General features: G+C 47.9%; 1 protein-coding gene across 1 annotated transcript in view; it reads left to right on the top strand.

Moving 5' to 3' along the window:
- mtmr7b (myotubularin related protein 7b) overlaps positions 1-19,167 on the top strand; it is a 215,172-nt gene that overhangs the window by 155,745 nt on the left and 40,260 nt on the right. The window contains exon 10 of the mRNA XM_085970693.1: positions 8,642-8,691. Within this exon, the coding sequence (XP_085826819.1) occupies positions 8,642-8,691 (50 nt within the window). The remainder of the gene's footprint in view (positions 1-8,641; positions 8,692-19,167) is intronic.

The raw sequence follows: 19,167 nt of genomic DNA, 5'->3' as shown, positions 1-19,167 counted from the left end.
CGTCCCGCTACAGCCGACATCCCACTACAGCCGACGTCCCACAACCGACGTTCCGCTACAACCGACGTCCCGCTACAACCGACGTCCTACAACCGACGTCCCGCTACAACCGACGTCCCGCTACAACCGACGTCCTGCTACAACCGACGTCCTACAACCGACGTCCCGCTACAACCGACGTCCCACAACCGACGTCCCGCTACAACCGACGTCCCGCTACAGCTGACGTCCCACAACTGACGTCCCGCTACAACCGACGCCCCGCTACAACCGACGTCCCGCTACAGCGGACGTCCCGCTACAGCCGACGTCCCGCTACAGCGGACGTCCCGCTACAGCCGACGTCCCACAACCGACGTCCCGCTACAACCGACGTCCCGCTACAACCGACGTCCTGCTACAACCGACGTCCTACAACCGACGTCCCGCTACAACCGACGTCCCACAACCGACGTCCCGCTACAACCGACGTCCCGCTACAGCTGACGTCCCACAACTGACGTCCCGCTACAACCGACGTCCCGCTACAACCGATGTCCCGCTACAGCCGACGTCCCGCTACAGCTGACGTCCCACAACCGACGTCCCGCTACAACCGACGTCCCGCTACAGCCGACGTCCCGCTACAGCCGACATCCTACAACCGACGTCCCGCTACAACCGACGTCCCGCTACAACCGACGTCCCGCTACAGCCGACGTCCCACAACCGACGTCCCGCTACAACCGACGTCTCGCTACAACCGACGTCCCGCTACAGCCGACGTCCCACTACAGCCGACGTCCCACAACCGACGTCCCGCTACAGCCGACATCCCGCTACAGCCAACGTCCCACAACTGACGTCCCGCTACAGCCGACGTCCCACAACCGACATCCCGCTACAGCCGACGTCCCCACAACCGACGTCCCACAACCGACATCCCGCTACAGCCGACGTCCCGCTACAGCCGACGTCCCGCTACAGCCGACGTCCCACAGCCGACGTCCTGCTACAACCAACGTCCCGCTACAGTCAACGTCCCACAACCGACGTCCCACAACCGACGTCCCGCTACAACCGACGTCCCACAACCGACGTCCCGCTACAACCGACGTCCCGCTACAACCAACGTCCCGCTACAACCGATGTCCCGCTACAACCGACGTCCCGCTACAACTGACGTCCCACAACCGACGTCCCGCTACAGCCGACGTCCCACAACCGACGTCCCGCTACAGCCGACGTCCCACAACCGATGTCCCACAACCGACGTCCCGCTACAACCGACGTCCCACAACCGACGTCCCACATCCGACGTCCCGCTACAGCCGATGTCCCACAACTGACGTCCCACAACCGACGTCCCGCTACAGCCGACGTCCCACAACCGACGTCCCACTACAGCCGACATCCCGCTCCAACCGACATCCCACAACTGACGTCCCACTACAGCCGACGTCCCGCTACAGCTGACGTCCCACAACCGACGTCCTGCTACAGCCGACGTCCCGCTACAGCCGACATCCCACTACAGCCGACGTCCCACAACCGACGTTCCGCTACAACCGACGTCCCGCTACAACCGACGTCCTACAACCGACGTCCCGCTACAACCGACGTCCCGCTACAACCGACGTCCTGCTACAACCGACGTCCTACAACCGACGTCCCGCTACAACCGACGTCCCACAACCGACGTCCCGCTACAACCGACGTCCCGCTACAGCTGACGTCCCACAACTGACGTCCCGCTACAACCGACGCCCCGCTACAACCGATGTCCCGCTACAGCGGACGTCCCGCTACAGCCGACGTCCCACAACCGACGTCCCGCTACAACCGACGTCCCGCTACAACCGACGTCCTACAACCGACGTCCCGCTACAACCGACGTCCCACAACCGACGTCCCGCTACAACCGACGTCCCGCTACAGCTGACGTCCCACAACTGACGTCCCGCTACAACCGACGTCCCGCTACAACCGACGTCCCGCTACAGCGGACGTCCCGCTACAGCTGACGTCCCGCTACAGCGGACGTCCCGCTACAGCCGACGTCCCACAACCGACGTCCCGCTACAGCCGACATCCTGCTACAGCCGACGTCCCACAACTGACGTCCCGCTACAGCCGACGTCCCACAACCGACGTCCCACAACCGACATCCCGCTACAGCCGACGTCCCACAACCGACGTCCCACAACCGACATCCCGCTACAGCCGACGTCCCGCTACAGCCGACGTCCCGCTACAGCCGACGTCCCGCTACAGCCGACGTCCCACAACCGACGTCCCACAACCGACATCCCGCTACAGCCGACGTCCCACAACCGACGTCCCACAACCGACGTCCCGCTACAACCGACGTCCCGCTACAACCGACGTCCTACAACCGACGTCCCGCTACAACCGACGTCCCACAACCGACGTCCCGCTACAACCGACGTCCCGCTACAGCTGACGTCCCACAACTGACGTCCCGCTACAACCGACGTCCCGCTACAACCGACGTCCCGCTACAGCGGACGTCCCGCTACAGCTGACGTCCCGCTACAGCGGACGTCCCGCTACAGCCGACGTCCCACAACCGACGTCCCGCTACAGCCGACATCCTGCTACAGCCGACGTCCCACAACTGACGTCCCGCTACAGCCGACGTCCCACAACCGACGTCCCACAACCGACATCCCGCTACAGCCGACGTCCCACAACCGACGTCCCACAACCGACATCCCGCTACAGCCGACGTCCCGCTACAGCCGACGTCCCGCTACAGCCGACGTCCCGCTACAGCCGACGTCCCACAACCGACGTCCCACAACCGACATCCCGCTACAGCCGACGTCCCACAACCGACGTCCCACAACCGACATCCCGCTACAGCCGACGTCCCGCTACAGCCGACGTCCCGCTACAGCCGACGTCACACAGCCGACGTCCTGCTACAACCAACGTCCCGCTACAGTCAACGTCCCACAACCGACGTCCCACAACCGACGTCCCGCTACAACCGACGTCCCACAACCGACGTCCCGCTACAACCGACGTCCCACAACCGACGTCCCGCTACAACCGACGTCCCGCTACAGCTGACGTCCCACAACTGACGTCCCGCTACAACCGACGTCCCGCTACAACCGACGTCCCGCTACAGCGGACGTCCCGCTACAGCCGACGTCCCGCTACAGCGGACGTCCCGCTACAGCCGACGTCCCACAACCGACGTCCCGCTACAACCGACGTCCCGCTACAACCGACGTCCTGCTACAACCGACGTCCTACAACCGACGTCCCGCTACAACCGACGTCCCACAACCGACGTCCCGCTACAACCGACGTCCCGCTACAGCTGACGTCCTACAACTGACGTCCTGCTACAACCGACGTCCCGCTACAACCGACGTCCCGCTACAGCGGACGTCCCGCTACAGCCGACGTCCCGCTACAGCAGACGTCCCGCTACAGCCGACGTCCCACAACTGACGTCCCGCTACAACCGACGTCCCGCTACAACCGACGTCCCGCTACAACTGACGTCCCACAACCGACGTCCCGCTACAGCCGACGTCCCACAACCGACGTCCCGCTACAGCTGACGTCCCACAACCGATGTCCCACAACCGACGTCCCGCTACAACCGATGTCCCACAACCGACATCCCGCTACAGCCGACGTCCCACAACTGATGTCCCACAACCGACGTCCCACTACAGCCGACATCCCGCTCCAACCGCCGTCCCACAAACGACGTCCCATTACAGCCGGCGTCCCACAACCGACGTCCCGCCACAACCGACGTCCCACTGCAACCGACGTCCCGCCACAGCCGACGTTCCGCCACAACCGACGTCCCACAACCGACGTCCCACTACAACCGACGTCCCACTACAACCGACATCCCACTACAGCCGACATCCCACATCCGACGTCCCGCTACAGCCGACATCCCACAACCGATGTCCCACAGCTGACGTCCCGCTACAACCGACGTCCCGCTACAGCCGACATCCCACAACCGACGTCCCACAACCGACGCCCCGCTACAGCTGACGTCCCACTACAGCCGATGTCCTGCAACCGCCAAACCTTAAAACTTTGCTGCACATGTGCGTTCTGTGCTGACTGGACACTTGTGTGTATGCGCAGAAGCAAATTACCCACCCCCACAGTGCAGTAATGAATCCTACTCTCCAGATATTTATTGGTATCTGCTTTGGGTGAATGTATCTGTTTTGGATATTACTGGTATTGAAACATCACAGATTTGTTTTAAAAGGTCTGCGGAGGAAGAACAAAACCTTTACTGGAGGACCTGGATATTTTTCTCATAAATGTTTAACTGCCAGTTCAGATCACAACAACAACAACTTGCTTTTATATAGCACCTTTACCGTAGTTAAAAGATCCCAAGGTAAAATTAACACTGAGCCAAGGAAGGAGACATTAGGACAGGTGGCCATAAGCTTGGTCAAAGAGATAGGTTCGAGGGTTGCAAAATTCTGGGAATTTTTAAAAGAGGAAACTTTCCATGGGAATTTCGGGAATTTATGGGAATTTTGAGTTTTTTTGCACTCTGATGGTTTTTGTCTCTGACCCTTATATTATCTTTGTCATCAAAATAGACATACTGTTCCATACAAATAAAAACAGGCTTTCAAAACTTTATTTAGGTTATAATTTTGAACTTTATTGAACCCCCACAAAAAAGACCCATCTAAAATAAAATAAAGAGCGTAATTTGCCTGTAATTTGTCCTTATTTTGTCCCTTTGAGTCTTCTGAGTCTTCTACTCATCATTGCTCCTCCTGATTCTCTGACTCTGGCTTTGACGTGTCCATTTCCTCCTCTGTGTCACTGTCTAGCTGTGTGGTGGACACTTCTGTATCTGGCTCAATAAGTTGTAGGTTCGCCCGGATAGCCACCAGTTTCTCCACTCTCTTGTTAGTCAGCCTGTTGCGCACCTTTGTATGCATATTCTCAAAAAGTGACCAGTTTCGTTCAGAGGCCGCTGATGAAGGTGGGATTTGGAGTATCACCAATGCAATGGGTGACAGGGCCTCAGATGCACAAAGTCCCTTCCACCAGGTATGTGCACTGATATGCTTGCATGATTCCCATATCCCATCCCCATTCCAAAGACCTTGCATGGTAGAGAACTTTGCCCGACTTCCCAGAACTTTGCTCACGTCCAGATTGAGGTGGTGTGAGAGGGTAGAAATCACACTAAGCACTGTTGATCTGTTCTCCAGAAAGTATTGGTCTCCCAACATGCTTTGGGTGCAGCATGTATGCTGCAGCATGAATCGGCTTGACACAAAATTCTTGACGCGTCTGTATGAATTGAACAATTGCCTTCTCTTCTGCTTTGAGCAGCAGGGATGTGGGTAGGGCAATGCTGATTTGTTCTTTTAAATCAGCAAAAAGCCTGAGAACATCTGACAAGACAGCATCATCTCCTTCAATCTGAGCAATTGCAGATGCTACTGGTGAGAGTAGTTTAAGGCTGCTAACCACTCTCTCCCAAAACACATCATCCAGCAGTATTTTCTTGATGGTGGTTTCCATATCCCCAGACTGGGATATTGCCATTTTTTGCAGCGACTCCTTACCCTCCAGAAGGCTGTTGTACATTATGACAACACCACCCCATCTAGTGTTGCTGGGCAGCTTCAGTGTGGTGTTCTTGTTCTTTGTCGTTTGCTTGGAGTTGTAGGTTTCTGCAACTACCTGTTTTCCCCTGACATACTTAACAACTTGCTTGGCTCTCTTGTACAGTGTTTCCATGGTTCTCAAACCCATGATGTCCTTGAGGAGCAGGTTGAGCCAATGAGCTGCGCACCCAATAGACGTAATATGAGGGTAGGCCTCCTCCACTTGAGCCCAAGCAGCCTTCATATTCGCAGCATTGTCAGTAACTACTGCAAAGACCTTTTGTGATCCAAGATCATTGATGACCGCTTTCAGCTCATCAGCAATGTATGTGCCTGTGTGGCTGTTGTCCTTCGTGTCTGTGCTCTTGAAGAACACTGGGAGAGGAGTGGAGACGATGTAGTTTATGATGCCCTCCCCTTGTACATTTGACCACCCATCTGAGATAACTGCAACACAGTCTGCCATCTCTATCGTTTATTTGAGCTTTCCTTGGACTCTGTTATACTCAGCCTCCAGCAAATAAGTAGACAAAGCATGTCTGGTGGGAGGACAGTATGCAGGGCGAATAACATTGAAAAATCTCTTCCACTACACATTGGCTGTGAGCATGAGGGGTGAGCCTGTCGCATATACAGCTCGAGCAAGGCACTCATCTGCATTCTTCTGGCTATGGTTATCCATTGTATCAAAGAACCGTCCAAGTGGGCCAGGAGTTGCTGATGATAAGGAGCCTGATGCTGAATGTGAACCATCATCTTCTTGAATGGAAGCAGAGGAACTCTGGGCTGACTGATGTGAGCTTTGAGTGAAGTTGTTGCATTTGGATAAATGCTGCTGCATCTTTGTGGCATTCTTTACATATGGCTTTGTACAGTGTTTGCACATGTACACAGTCTTTCCATCTTTAATGCCTGGGGTAAAATGCTTCCACACATCCGACGGTAAACGTGGCATTGTTCTATGCAGAGAAATAAAGGGCATTCATCTCTGTGTCGAACTGCAGTCGATCAGCATGATTGCAACAGGGTGAGTAAATTTTTCCTGATGCTCCATGTGATGGAAGCATGACCTGTGCACGCACGACGCTACATCACCAATAGAGGGAGCTAATCGCTCATCCACTCATCCAACCAATCAGGACACATTTGTTCACAGTCACACACAAAACTTGTAATTATTAAAACAAGCCAAGTAAGAAGATAAACATATATTGATTAAGAAATTCCTTAATAATTAAGATTCCATCTCTGTTAGTAATTTTAAGAGAGGACCTGTGGAAAAAAAATGAAAGAAATACAAAAAAACAATATTATGCTAGCATGTGCTTTTTTGGGCAAAATTCCCCAAATTCCCAAGCTAAACTTCCCGTGGAAAATTTCCAGAAATTTACCGGAAACTTTCCACTCCTTCGCAACCCTAATAGGTTCTAAGGAAAGTTGGTGGGGAGGAGGTTTAGGGAGGGATTTCCAGACCTTAGGACCTATATAGCTGAAGATATGGCCGCAAATGATGGAGCAAACAAAGTGGGCGATACACAAGAGGCCAGAGTTGGAGGAATGCAGAGTTCGCGGAGGATTGTAGGGCTGGAGGAGGTTAAGGAGATAGGGAGGAGCGAGGCCATGGAGGGGTTGCTAGATATTAGGATAGGTGTTCAAAAGCTTGGTCAAAGAGGTAGGTTTTAAGGAGCATCTTATAGGAGGAGAGAGGTGTGGAGCGGCAGTGAGTTTTAGGGAGGGCATTCCTAGTAATCCACAGTAATAACTCAGAACTTCTCTCTTGCTTTCCAGTCTGTCCTTCACCATGGGTTGAGCATGGGTTGCATGGACTTTACTGTTCAGTGTTCTCAGCAGACCACAGTGTGAGAACTTTATACAGTTCTAGTCACTAAAGCTTCAAGCTCTGAAGCCAGTAGAAGAGCCACAGAACTAATCACTAGTATCTGAGGACTGAGTTATGAGGAAAGAGTGGAGAACCTTGAAAGGAGATCATTGAGGAGTGATCTTATATTGTTATATAGAGGTGTATACATGCGTTGAAAGTAAATGGAATGCAAAAGGTAAATCCAAAACACAACTTCAGTCTAAAACATGACTCTAGAACAAGGGGCGCAAGTTCCGACTAGGAAGTTACTCTTGATACAGAGTGATCCAGGTAACTGATCTGATTGATGCTGATGGAGAAACTCCTTAGAGACAATTTTATGCAGAGTTAGGACTCTCAACCGCCTTGCTATGGAGTGGGAGGCTTTTCAAGCAGTTGACCAAGTTACACTAATGGAACAGCCCAATCAGGAGCTAGAATTCCTGGCAATACATTACCAACATTACCTTAAAAAAAGTAATAGGGGTGTATTACAAATTTATATTCACGGTTTTACTAGACCACCTGTAGTATAAGGGATGAAGTCCAGTGTATCCACAGAAACTGTGCAAGGAAGGCAACCCAATCATCTCAACAAAATTAGCAGGACTGGTAAGAAGGTGCAAGTCAATGAACCTTGAAGGGTGCACTTATTCGGAACAAAAAAAAGCCCATTGACCAATCCGTTGGGCCCAGATGTTTCTTGTATGTCTCTTCTACTTTCAGGTATCAGCCTTGGCTCTGTGATATCACACTCCCCCCTCAGTCAGATGGTTGCAGGTTCAAGCCACACTCCAGAAATTTCAGCATATAATCTAGGCTGACATTTCAGGATGATGTAATGCACGAGTGCTATACTGTTGGAGGTGCCGTCTTTCTGATGATCCCACTGTGATCGCTCAGAATGGTCCCAGTGTGAATGACCGAGGTCCCGTCTGGACATAATAGATCCCATGGCACTATTTGAAGTGACTTAAGTCGCCCTGAGGTCATTAATAAATGCTATATTACTTCCTACAAATGGGCTTGTTATTCTGGTTCTCCAATCATGATACTAGAGATTTTGCAATTTGTGGTCTTGATTGTCTTGCATCATTGTCACTGATTATATTTTTATAGAACTCTTTTCTCAATTTGTTTTATGTAGGTTTTGATAGAAAAAGACTGGGTTTCCTTTGGACACAAGTTTAACCACAGGTAAACTGAATTACCAGTATTTAATTGTATCACTTAGCATAGTAATATTTTATTTCTCATACTAGGAAATATTTAATGTATTAAAAAAAGAATCAAATACAATCAGGATTAGAGAAATATAGGTTACCATAGAAGAAATATTCATTAGACCGGTAACTTGAATAGTTGTTATGACAAGTTTTGTCTGCATTTTCCTGTATATCATTCCTTTGTGGTAGGCAGATGATCTCTTTCAAGGCTTCTGCTAGTTGCATCCCACACTGTTAGGAGATGTCTGAGTGTGATACAGATTTACTCTTGCAATTTGGTCTCTCTGCTCATAACTTCTGATAGCATAATTGAGCTTGGGAACTTGTTTACTGTCACCTATTCCTACATTTATTCATGTTAAAATCCATCTACCATTTGTCAGTCCAATTTTGTCTCAAGATAGTCAATATCCTATTCACTCATTATCTGCCTTCAGAGCTTTGCATCATCAGTAAATTTAATAATACAGTTATGAACATCCTGTTCTACGTCATTCACAAATATTGTAAACAGCAGGGATCCCAGAACAGTTCCCTGTGGAACATCACTAGTTTGTTTTTCCCAGGCAGCACACTTGCAATTTATTGCCACTCTCTGTCTTCTGTTGCCAAGGCAGTTGTCAAACCTTCGAGAAGACTTGCCAACTATTTCATGAGCTTTCATACTAGCCTCACATGAAGAACTTTGTCAAATGCCTTTTGAAAATCCAAGTAAGTTACTTCTACTGAATTATCCTTTTCCATTAGCTGTGTTATTCCATTCAAATATTCGGGAGAACCATCACCTGCAAGTTCCCCTCCAAGTTACACACCATCCATACTTGGAAATATATCACCGTTCCTTCATCGTCACTGGGTCAAAATCCTGGAACTTCCTCCCTAACAGCACTGTGGAAATATCTTCACCACACGGACTGCAGCGGTTCAAGAAGGTGGCTCACCATCACCTTCTTAGGGCAATTAGGGATGTGCAATAAATGCTGGCCTTGCCAGTGACGCCCACATCCCAGGGACGAATAAAAAAGTAATTCCAGTAGGTTTGCAAAGCATGACCAAAAAGGCATTGATCTTTTATATATCTTTATCTATCTACACTTGCACTTTCCGGGAATTATTTATTTCAATCCCTAGACCTTTCTGTTTATCCTCCCCTTCAGTGTCTTTCCATTGAGTATATGCCCCTATTAAAATAGCAACTACACTACTGTAACCCTGACACGTGACAGGTAACATTTGCGCTACATCATTCAGTGACCATATTCAAAAACAAAAGACCTAGTCATCTTCCCCCAACCTTCAACATCGGCACTGTTAACATGTCCCCCATCCTAGGGTCGTGCTCGAACAGAAACGTAACTGAACAGCCATGTCAATTTTGTGGCTGCAAGAACAGGACAGAGACTGGATACTCTGGAATGAGTGTCTTACCTTGGTGCCATCCAGGACAAAGCAGTCCACCCGATTGGCACCCTTGCTACTGAAGTGAATGTACAGCCCCCACCACTGGCGCACTGTGCCATCATTGTGTGCCAGCTACAGGATGCATTGCAGCAAAATTCAAAGCTGAAATAATCACTTTTTACTCGGGAGTTACTTTGTTGAACTGAAAGCTTGATGTAAATTTCTGAATTGGAACAAACTGAAAAAGTTTCAAAAAAAATTAAGATTCCAGTGAAATTTCAAAAACATAAATTTACTTGCGTGTAGAAAAATACAACTAAAAATATTTATATTTAATAAAGGATAATCTTCTGAAATTGAAAAAAAAGAAAATTGAGAAAATTAAAAAAATAGATAAGCCTGTCAATTTTCATTTCCTTCCCTGGCATGGATCTTGGATGTTGTTGGTCACTATCACACACTGGGTCACTGAGTGCTGCCTTTATCCAGTGAGCCATCAAGGCAAAGCTGAACCCTTTCACTAGAAGTTCCTGCAATCTTAGAAGTGGAAAAGAAATGGATCAATTAAGTGTGCATTTTCTGGAAAATCAAGCAAAACAATTAATCAATCCCAGAAATAATGGCCCAGATTTTCCAGGGCCGTGCATACGTGGCCGTAAGTGCCCTGCAAGTTCCGGGTTCCCGCATGCGATGGGCATGTGCAAAAACCCGGAACTTGCGATCTGTTAAGTTTCAGCTTGACAGATCATCCACCTGCGCAGGAAATGGACATTCGCTGGCGGAGAGTTGTGCTATTTGCCCAACTACTGCCCAACGAATACCCACAAAACTCTTAGGCCTGGTAAAAGCAGGCATAAGGCCTTCGTTTACCAGCGTAAGAAGAAGAAGGGTTTAAATAAATATTAAAATAAATTTAAAATAAATTAAAAAAAATCATTTAAACATTTAAAATTAGTTTAGGTTATTTTTGGTCCCTCGAAAAATGTCTAATTTTATTTTTCTAAAAATTAAACTTTTGTTTTAAAAGTTTAATTAAATTGTATTTTAATTAATTTAAATGTGATAATTTATTTTTATTTAGGTTGTGTGAAAATGTATTTTTTATGTGATTCCTATTATGCTTATGGGGATTCCGTTCGTAAATGGAATCCCCATAAGCATAATAGGAATTCCCCTTTGTGATTCAAACCGCCTGCCCCCTGGGGTACATGCCTGCAGGCCCAGGAGCGCGAGTCTTCGTAAGTCCAGGGCCATCGGGTAAGTACAGATTTTACTTGCGGTTCAGAGGCATTTGCCCGCGGGAAGCCTCCGACTGTAATTTCAGGTCCATTAAGAATTCTTGGAATGTAATACAGGTAGACTACCCTTTATCCGGACTTCCGAAAACCGAAACCCTCTAAAAACCGAAGGTTTTTTCGTTCAGCGTAAGTCGTGCGTACGACTTACGCTGAATGAAAAAACCTCCGGTTTTTAGAGGGTTCCGGTTTCGGAAGTTCGGATAAAGGGTAAGTCGTGCGCACGACCCCCCGCGGACCCCCGCCGACCCCCCCCGCCGGCCCCGACCCCCACCGACTTACGCTGAGCGTCAGCGTAAGTCGTGCGCACGACCCCCCGCCGACCCCCCCGCGGACCCCCGCCGACCCCCCCACGGACCCCCGCCGACCCCCCCGCGGACCCCGCCGGCCCCGACAACCGCCGACCCCCCCGCGGACCCCCGCCGGCCCCGACCCCCGCCGACCCCCCCCCGCGGACCCCCGCTGGCCCCGACAACCGCCGACCCCCCCGCAGACCCCCGCCGACCCCCCCGCGGACCCCGCCGGCCCCGACAACCGCCAACCCCCCCGTGGACCCCCGCCGGCCCCGACCCCCGCCGACCCCCCCGCGGACCCCCGCCGACCCACCTTCCGAAATCCGAAATTCTCCAAAAACCGAAACTCGGCTGGTCCCGAGGTTTTCGGATAAAGGATAGTCTACCTGTACAAGTGAAAACAGCTCAATGTCTAGATTGTCATATTCTGCCCGGAGGTAAATTTGCATAAAATTACCAGTAGTTGGCAACCCAAAAGTGTATGCACCAACACATCCTAACACTCCATGCTCTGTTTATTAGCCATCAAGTAAAATCTGTACACTTTTGCACATTCACAGGTTTACAGGCCGTAGATAGGCATTTTTGTTATGTATTCACGTTTGTGCTCAAAATATCCGACTAATTCTTTTCCATAGCATTTTGTAAAGTAAGTTTACCAATGATTCTTGTATGATATAGACAGCTAACACTAACATGTTCTGAGGATATATGAAAGGCACATTGCTGAACTGAACTTTCAAGTAGAGTGGCTGAAACACGGATGATAGTTTACTAGCAGCTGATCGGTTACAATCATCGATAGGTCAACAGAGATTTCTACAGTAAAATTGGCCTATTTCACACACTGGTTCATTAAAAAAGTGAAAAGAAGTTTTAACTGTTTTTCGTATTTAGGAATGGAAAATTGTTGAACCACTTCTACTGGTTTACTAGATTCATATTATCAATTAAATGCTCCGCTTTCACTCTGCAGATTGTCCTTGTTCCCTGAACAAATAGTGCATACCATGTTTATCTTTGAACCTGGCTTTGACTGACCTTGGACCATTGCATCATATACCATTTTTAAACATTCTTGTAGTGGGGTAGGGAAAAACTAGAAAGACAGGAAAAGATGCTTGATTAAATAAAGCTTTATATTCTAAAACATTATTCAGGTACCTTTCAAATTTGGTTTTATTAAGGATTATTATCAGGTCTTGGAAGAAATGAGAAAGTTAAAAAAATTAAATATACAGTGAAATTTTAAAATGCATAAAAATACAACTAACAGTATTTATATTTATTTAAAAAGAATAACCTGAAATTAGAAAAAAAGAAAATTCTAAGAATATTAATGGAATCAGTTGAGCACAAACGTCAATACATAACAGAAATGCATTACTACGGTCTGTAAACTTGAGAAGGTGCAAAAGAACTAGGGGGCATAGTCTTAGAATAAGGGGCTGCTCTTTCAAAACTGAGATGAGGAGGAACTACTTCACTCAGAGGGTGGTAGGTCCATGGAATATGCTGCCCCAAAAAACTGTAGAAGCTACATCATTACATAAATTTAAAACAGAAATAGACAGTTTCCTAGAAGTAAAGGGAATTAAGGGTTACGGGGAGCGGGCAGGAATTTGGACATGAGTCTAGGTTCGGATCGGTCATGGCCCTGTGGGTAGCGGAGCGGGCCCAGGGGCCGTGTAGCCTGATCCTGCTCCTATTTCGTGTGTCTAATTCGGTTAGATTCAGGAGATGGTTCTGTGATAGTGGATTGGCGGTTAGGATCAGATCAGCCATGATCTTATTGAATGGCGGAGCAGGCTCGAGGGGCCGATTGGCCTACTCCTGCTCCTATTTCTTATGTTCTTATGAAAGACACTAATAAATCCAATAAGGAATTCAGGAGAAACTTCTTTACTCAGAGAGTGGTGAGAATATGGAACTTGCTACCGCATGCAGTGGTTAAGGCGATTAGCATAGATGCATGTAAGGGGAAGCTAGATAAGTACATGAGGGAGAAAGGAATAGAAGGATATGTTGATAGGGTGAGCTGAAGTAATGTGGTAGGAGGCTCATGTAGGGTACAAACACCGGCACAGACCTGTTGGGCCGAATGGTCTGTTTCTGTGGTGCTGTAAAATTCAAAATATTTTGTACAATTATAGTGGGGACTATCAATGTTCCCTGTAAGCTCCAGGGAACCGTGCAGCCGGCTTTTCAATACAAAAAGCATCAGGGCCAAACCAAGATAGAGGGAACATTGCTTAAGACAATGTACAGGAAACTTTGTGATATCCGGCACCGACGGGACCGAGCTGTTGCCGTCCCATCAAAACTGCCGGACAAACCAGCGGTAATAGCAACAAACTCGCAACAGCTTCTAAACAGTCAGCCGTAGCTTGCAAGCGTCTCTGTAGCTAAGCAACAGCTTTAGCTAGACCTTGCAGAGCCTGACTGGTGAAAAAAAAGCAACGAAAAGAAAAAAAAACTTATTGAACCGACTCCTGAATTTTGCCGGTGGATCGAGCATTCCGGACAGTTAACCTCTGGATAAACCAAAGTTTCCTGTACAATTTAGCAAAAATAGTTTGCAGTGGGATTTGTTATTAAATAATTTCACAGCTGTGATCAACAACAGAATTGTGACTAGAGCAGAGTGGGTACCAGTTCGGTCTTCATAATTAATTCGTGCACTTTGGTCAATTTACATTTCAAATTTGGGTTCAAAAGGCACTATTTTCCAAATGTGTCTTTTAAGCCTAGAAATTACTATTGGTGACATTTTGGGGGAAATGCTTAGCGTGTTCCTTTAACATTCCTTTTCCACTATTTTAACCTGTTTATTTTATTTTACATTACCTGCTAGTTGTCAGGGAACAATGTAGACTTGCATAGGGAGTAACTGATGCATTGTTTGGAAGGCAGACAGATTTATTCATTTCTCAAGTGCTGCAGCGAGATAGTTGGCCATACAGCAAACGTTTTACACTATTATTGGATTCCCCAGAGTACTAAGTGTGGTGGAATACACTCTCATGGAAACTTCCTTTAGTTTAGGCCACATATATAAACCATTAGGGATTCTCATCACTTAACTGTCAAGTCGTCTACAATGGTCTTCTGGTGACTGTCAAGTAGCAGGGCTCACATAGAGTCATAGATTTATACAGCACAGAAAGAGGCCCTTTGGCCCATCGTGTCCGCGCTGGCCATCAAGCCTTATCTATTTTAATCACATTTTCCAGCACTTGGTCCGTAGCCTTGTATGCTATGGCGTTTCAAGTGCTCTTCTAAATGCTTCTTGAATGTTGTGAGGGTTCCTGCCTCTACCACCCTTTCAGGCAGTGAGTTCCAGATTCCAACCAGCCTCTGGGTGAAAAAGTTTTTCCTCAAATCCCCTCTAAACCTCCTGCCCCTTACCTTAAAACTATGCCCCCTGGTTATTGACCCCTCTACTAAGGGGAAAAGTTCCTTTCTATCTACCTATCTATGCCCCATATAATTTTGTACACCTCAATCAGGTCCCCCCTCAGCCTTCTCTGCTCTAAGGAAAACAACCCCAGCCTGTCCAGTCTCTCTTCACAGCTGAAGCGCTCCAGCCTAGGTAACATCCTGGTGAATCTCCTCTGCACCCTCTCCAATGCAATTACATCCTTCCTATAGTGTGGCGACCAGAACTGCACACATTATTCCAGCTGTGGTCTAACTAGCGTTTTGTACAGCTCCATCATAACCTCCCTGCTCTTATACGCTATGCCTCGGCTAATGAAGGCAAGTATCCCATATGCCTTGTTAACCACCTTATCTACCTGTCCTGCTGCCTTCAGGGATCTATGTACATGCACACCAAGGTCCATCTGATCCTCTGTCCTCCCTAGGATCCTACCATTCATTGTGTATTCCCTTGCCTTGTCAGTCCTCCCAAAATGCATCACCTGTGTAGAGCCGGACGATGTAGGTGAGGTTTTAAATGAATATTTTGCATCTGTGTTCACTATGGAGAAGGGTGATGTAGGCATAGAAATCAGGCATGGGGGATTGTGATATACTTGAACAAATTAGTATTGAGAGGGAGGAGGTACGAGCGGTATTAGCGGGCTTAAAAGTGGATAAATCACCAGGCCCTGACGAGATGTATCCCAGGCTGCTGTGAGGGGCAAGGGAGGAGATTGCAGGGGCTCTGACACAAATTTTCAGAACCTTTCTGGCCACAGGGGAGGTGCCAGAGGACTGGAGGACAGCTAACATAGTACCATTATTCAAGAAGGGTAGTAGGGATAAACCAGGGAATTACAGGCCAGTGAGCCTAACATCAGTGGTAGGGAAATTATTGGAAAAAATTCTGAGGGACAGAATTAGTCTCCACTTGGAGAGGCAAGGATTAATCAAGGACAGTCAGCATGGCTTTGTCAGGGGGAGATAATGTGCAGTTTTCAGGGTTAAATTCCATTTGCCACTGTTCTGCCCATCTGACCAACCCGTCTATATCGTCCTGTAGCCTGAGGCTTCCCTCCTCACTATTTACTACTCCACCAATTTTCGTGTCATCTGCAAACTTACTGATCATACCTCCTACATCCATATCTAAATCATTAATGTACACTACAAACAGCAGAGGGCCCAGCACCGATCCCTGCGGTACACCACTGGACACAGGCTTCCAGTCACAAAAACAACCTTCGACCATCACCCTCTGCCTCCTGCCACTAAGCCAATTTTGGATCCAATGTGCCAAATTGCCCTGGATCCCATGGGCTCTTACCTTCTTGACCAGTCTCCCATGCAGGACTTTGTCAAAAGCCTTACTGAAGTCCATGTAAACTACATCAACTGCACCACCCTGATCCACACACCTAGTCACCCCCTCTCAAAATTCAATCAAATTGGTTAGACATGATCTCCCCCTGACAAAGCCATGCTGACTGTCCTTGATTAATCCTTGCCTCTCCAAGTGGAGACTAATTCTGTCCCTCAGAATTTTTTCCAATAATTTCCCTACCACTGATGTTAGGCTCACTGGCCTGTAATTCCCTGGTTTATCCCGACTACCCTTCTTGAATAATGGTACTATGTTAGCTGTCCTCCAGTCCTCTGGCACCTCCCCTGTGGCCAGAGAGGTTCTGAAAATTTGTGTCAGAGCCCCTGCAATCTCCTCCCTTGCCCCTCACAGCAGCCTGGGATACATCTCGTCAGGGCCTGGGGATTTATCCACTTTTAAGCCCGCTAATACCGCTAGTACCTCCTCCCTCTCAATACTAATTTGTTCAAGTATATCACGATCCCCCATGCCTGATTTCTATGCCTACATCACCCTTCTCCATAGTGAACACAGATGCAAAATATTCATTTAAAACCTCACCTACATCGTCCGGCTCTACACACAGATTGCCACTTTGGTCCCTAATGGGCCCTACTCTTTCCTTAGTTATCCTCTTGCCCTTAATATACTTATAAAACACCTTGGGATTTTCCTTTATTTTGCCCGCCAGTGTTTTTTCATGCCCCCTCTTCGCTCTCCTAATTTCTTTTTTAAGTACCCCCCTGCACTTTCTATACTCCTCTAGGGCTTCCACTGTTTTTAGTCCTTTGTATCTGCCAAAAGCCTCCCTTTTTTTCCTAATCCATTCTTGTATATCCCTTCACATCCAGGGTTCCCTGGGCTTGTTGGTCCCACCCTTGACCTTTACGGGAACATGTTGGTGTTGTACTCTCTCTATTTCCTTTCTGAAAGACTCCCACTGCTCTGATGTGGATTTTCCTACAAGTAACTTATCCCAATCCACTTTGGCCAGTTCCTGCCTTATCATATTAAAATCGTCTGTCCCCCAATTTAGAACCTTTATTTCCAGTCCATCTTTGTCCTTTTTAATTAAGAGGGGGAAAATAGAGTATGAGAGTAAGCTTGCAGAGAACATAAAAACTGACTGTAAAAGCTTTTATAGATATGTGAAGAGAAAAAGATTGGTGAAGTCAAGCGTAGGTCCCTTGCAGTCAGAATCAGGGAAATTTATAATGGGGAACAAAGAAATGGCATACCAATTAAATACATACTTTGGTTCTGTCTTCACAAAGGAGGACACAAATAACCTCCCAAAGATGTCGGGGAACATAGGGTCTAATGAAAGGGAGGAACTGATAGAAATCAGTATTTGTAGGGAAATGGTGTTAGGGAAATTGATGGGATTGAGGGCCGATAAACCCCCAGGGCCTGATAATCTACATCCTAGGGTACTTAAGGAAGTGGCCCTAGAAATAGTAGATGCATTGCTGGTCATCTTCCAAAATTCGATAGACTCTGGAACAGTACCCATGGATTGGAGGGTAGCTAATGTTACCCCACTGTTCAAAAAGGGTGGTAGAGAGAAAACGGGAAATTATAGACCGGTAAGCCTGACATCAGAAGTGGGGAAAATGCTAGAGTCCATTATAAAGGATGTAATAGCAGAGCACTTGGAAAAAGTGACCGGATCGGACAAAGTCAACATGGCTTTACAAAAGGTAAATCGTGCTTGACTAATCTACTGGAATTTTTTGAGGATGTAACTGGTAAAGTAGATAAGGGAGAACCAGTGGATGTGGAGTATTTGGATTTTCAAAAGGCTTTCGATAAGGTCCCGCATAAGAGATTAACGTGTAAAATTAAGGCACATTGGATTGGGGGCAAGGTATTGACTTGGATAGAGAACTGGTTGGCAGACAGAAAGCAAAGAGTTGGAATAAACAGCTCTTTTTCCGGGTGGTAGGCAGTGACTAGTGGGGTACCGTAGGGATCGGTCCTGGGACCCCAGCTATTCACAATATATATTAATGATCTGGACGAGGGAGCTAGATGTAATATCTCCAAGTTTGCAGACGACACAAAGCTGGGTGGGCGTGTGTGCTGTGAGGAGGATGCCGAGAAACTCCAGTATGATTTGGACAGGTTGGGTGATTGGGCAGAAGCATGGCAGATGTAATATAATGTGGATAAATGCGAGGTTATCCACTTTGGGGGTGTCAAAAACAGGAAGGCAGATTATTATCTAAATGGCAATAGATTGGGAGAAGGGGAAGGGCAGCGAGACCTGGGCGTCCTTGTGCACCAGTCGCTGGAAGTAAGCATGCAGGTGCAGCAGGCGGTTAAGAAGGCAAATGGTATGTTGGCCTTCGTAACGAGAGGGTTTGAGTACAGGAACAAGGATGTCTTGCTGCAGTTATACAGGGCATTGGTGAGATCACATCTTGAGTATTGTGTGCAGTTTTGGTCGCCTTATCTGAGGATGGATGTTCTTGCCATGGAAGGAGTTCAGCGAAGATTCACCAGGCTGATACCTGGGATGGCAGGAATGACGTATGAGGAGAGATTGGGTCGATTGGGCTCGTACTCGCTGGAGTTTAGAAGAATGAGAGGGGATCTCATCGAAACTTATAAAATTCTAACAGGACTAGACAGACTAGATGTTGGAATGATGTTCCCGATGGTCGGGGAGT

This window comes from Somniosus microcephalus, chromosome 2 (genome assembly GCF_052327205.1).
Source record: "Somniosus microcephalus isolate GS21.2 chromosome 2, FLI_Smic_1.0, whole genome shotgun sequence".
Taxonomy (NCBI): domain Eukaryota; kingdom Metazoa; phylum Chordata; class Chondrichthyes; order Squaliformes; family Somniosidae; genus Somniosus; species Somniosus microcephalus.
This window is presented reverse-complemented; position numbering and strand designations above follow the sequence as displayed.